The sequence below is a fragment of the Morus notabilis genome, unplaced genomic scaffold (genome assembly GCF_000414095.1).
Source record: "Morus notabilis unplaced genomic scaffold, ASM41409v2 C11391468, whole genome shotgun sequence".
Taxonomy (NCBI): domain Eukaryota; kingdom Viridiplantae; phylum Streptophyta; class Magnoliopsida; order Rosales; family Moraceae; genus Morus; species Morus notabilis.
Genome location: NW_010386676.1, coordinates 1 through 1,229, shown reverse-complemented (window position 1 = coordinate 1,229; position 1,229 = coordinate 1). Strand labels below are relative to the sequence as shown.

At 35.2% G+C, this 1,229-nt stretch overlaps 1 protein-coding gene across 1 annotated transcript; it reads left to right on the top strand.

Annotated features, from left to right (window-relative positions):
* Positions 1–312: 312 nt before the first annotated feature.
* On the top strand, positions 313–825 carry LOC112095090 (RNA-dependent RNA polymerase 1-like; the record flags this gene model as incomplete). Its single annotated transcript, XM_024176768.1, has 1 exon — positions 313–825. A coding segment is annotated over exon 1 (513 nt), but the record flags the coding sequence as incomplete, so codon positions are not given.
* Positions 826–1,229: the final 404 nt, after the last annotated feature.

Below are 1,229 nucleotides of genomic sequence, written 5' to 3'. Positions count from 1 at the left end.
ATAGTAAAAATTACAGTTCTTTGTTGCTTTAGTAATAAATTTGTGTGATCTAAACTAGGATAGTAGGATTTGACAACAAATTTCTAAATGGATTATGATGTTTGTTTTTGTAGGGACGACTTTCTATAATTTTTGAATTTTGAGACCTGATGCCATAAGCATGAAAAATCATTACCTTTAACAGCAAATTTGCCATTTATCCTTATCAATTCAGTCCGCTTTCTCTATATACACAAAAAAAGAGAATTTTAACTTTTCAGCTGCTTAATAGTATTTGAATGCTGAAACAGAGTTTTAACTTAGTTTTACAGCATGGGAAAGACAATTTCGTTGTACGGATTCTCTTCTGTTGAGCACGCGGAAGAAGTGAAGAGGTTTCTGGAGCAATACACTGGAGAAGGTAGTGTTTGTGCTGTTGAGATTGGGCAGTACAAGAATGATTTAAGGAAACATGCCAAGGTTCAGTTCACAGACTCTGAGAGTGCTGAAACCATAAAATCATTGGCTAATAAACGAATTTGGTATGGTGACTGTTATCTAAGAGCACGGGATTTGTGCACCGAAATGGTACCAGAGCCGAAGGCTTATCTTTGCAGCATGGATAATGTAACGCTGCATTTCGGATGTCAGGTTTCTAAGCAGAAGTTTTCTGTGCTCTGGAGAGGAGAGAGTGTTTGTGTCAAATTTGGAGAAGAGCTAAGGAAGCTCTACTTCTTTTTGTCTTATGATTCTGTTGATTACAAGCTAGAGCTCTCCTATGAGAGCATTAGGCAGATTGAGCTACATCAACTGCACAGCGAGACTTCGAAGTTTCTTGTCCTTCAGGTATGCTTTTAAAAATTCATTAGTACTTAATTTCTCTAATTTGTCTGCTTGTTCAGTAAATTCTCATATCGAAGCACAAAAACGGATATGAAACACTAACTTGAATAGGAGATTTATAAAGATCAGGGCTGTTACAAGCACACATAAATCTATAGATTTGGAGGAAATATAACGATTTTAATATTTCTTATGCAAAATAGATATTTCCTCGTTTAGAATCAAATAAAGACGTCAAAGAATGTAGCATGTTGTGCCTTTTTTGCTTGAAAGTATAGCATGTTGTCAATGATATATTAAAATAGATTGCTTTAGGACCTTTTTTGTTTCTCACATCAAAATCATGACTATATCTTCCGTCCACAAAGAAGTATCAGTTATGCTCCCGTAACTGTTGATTTTCGAAT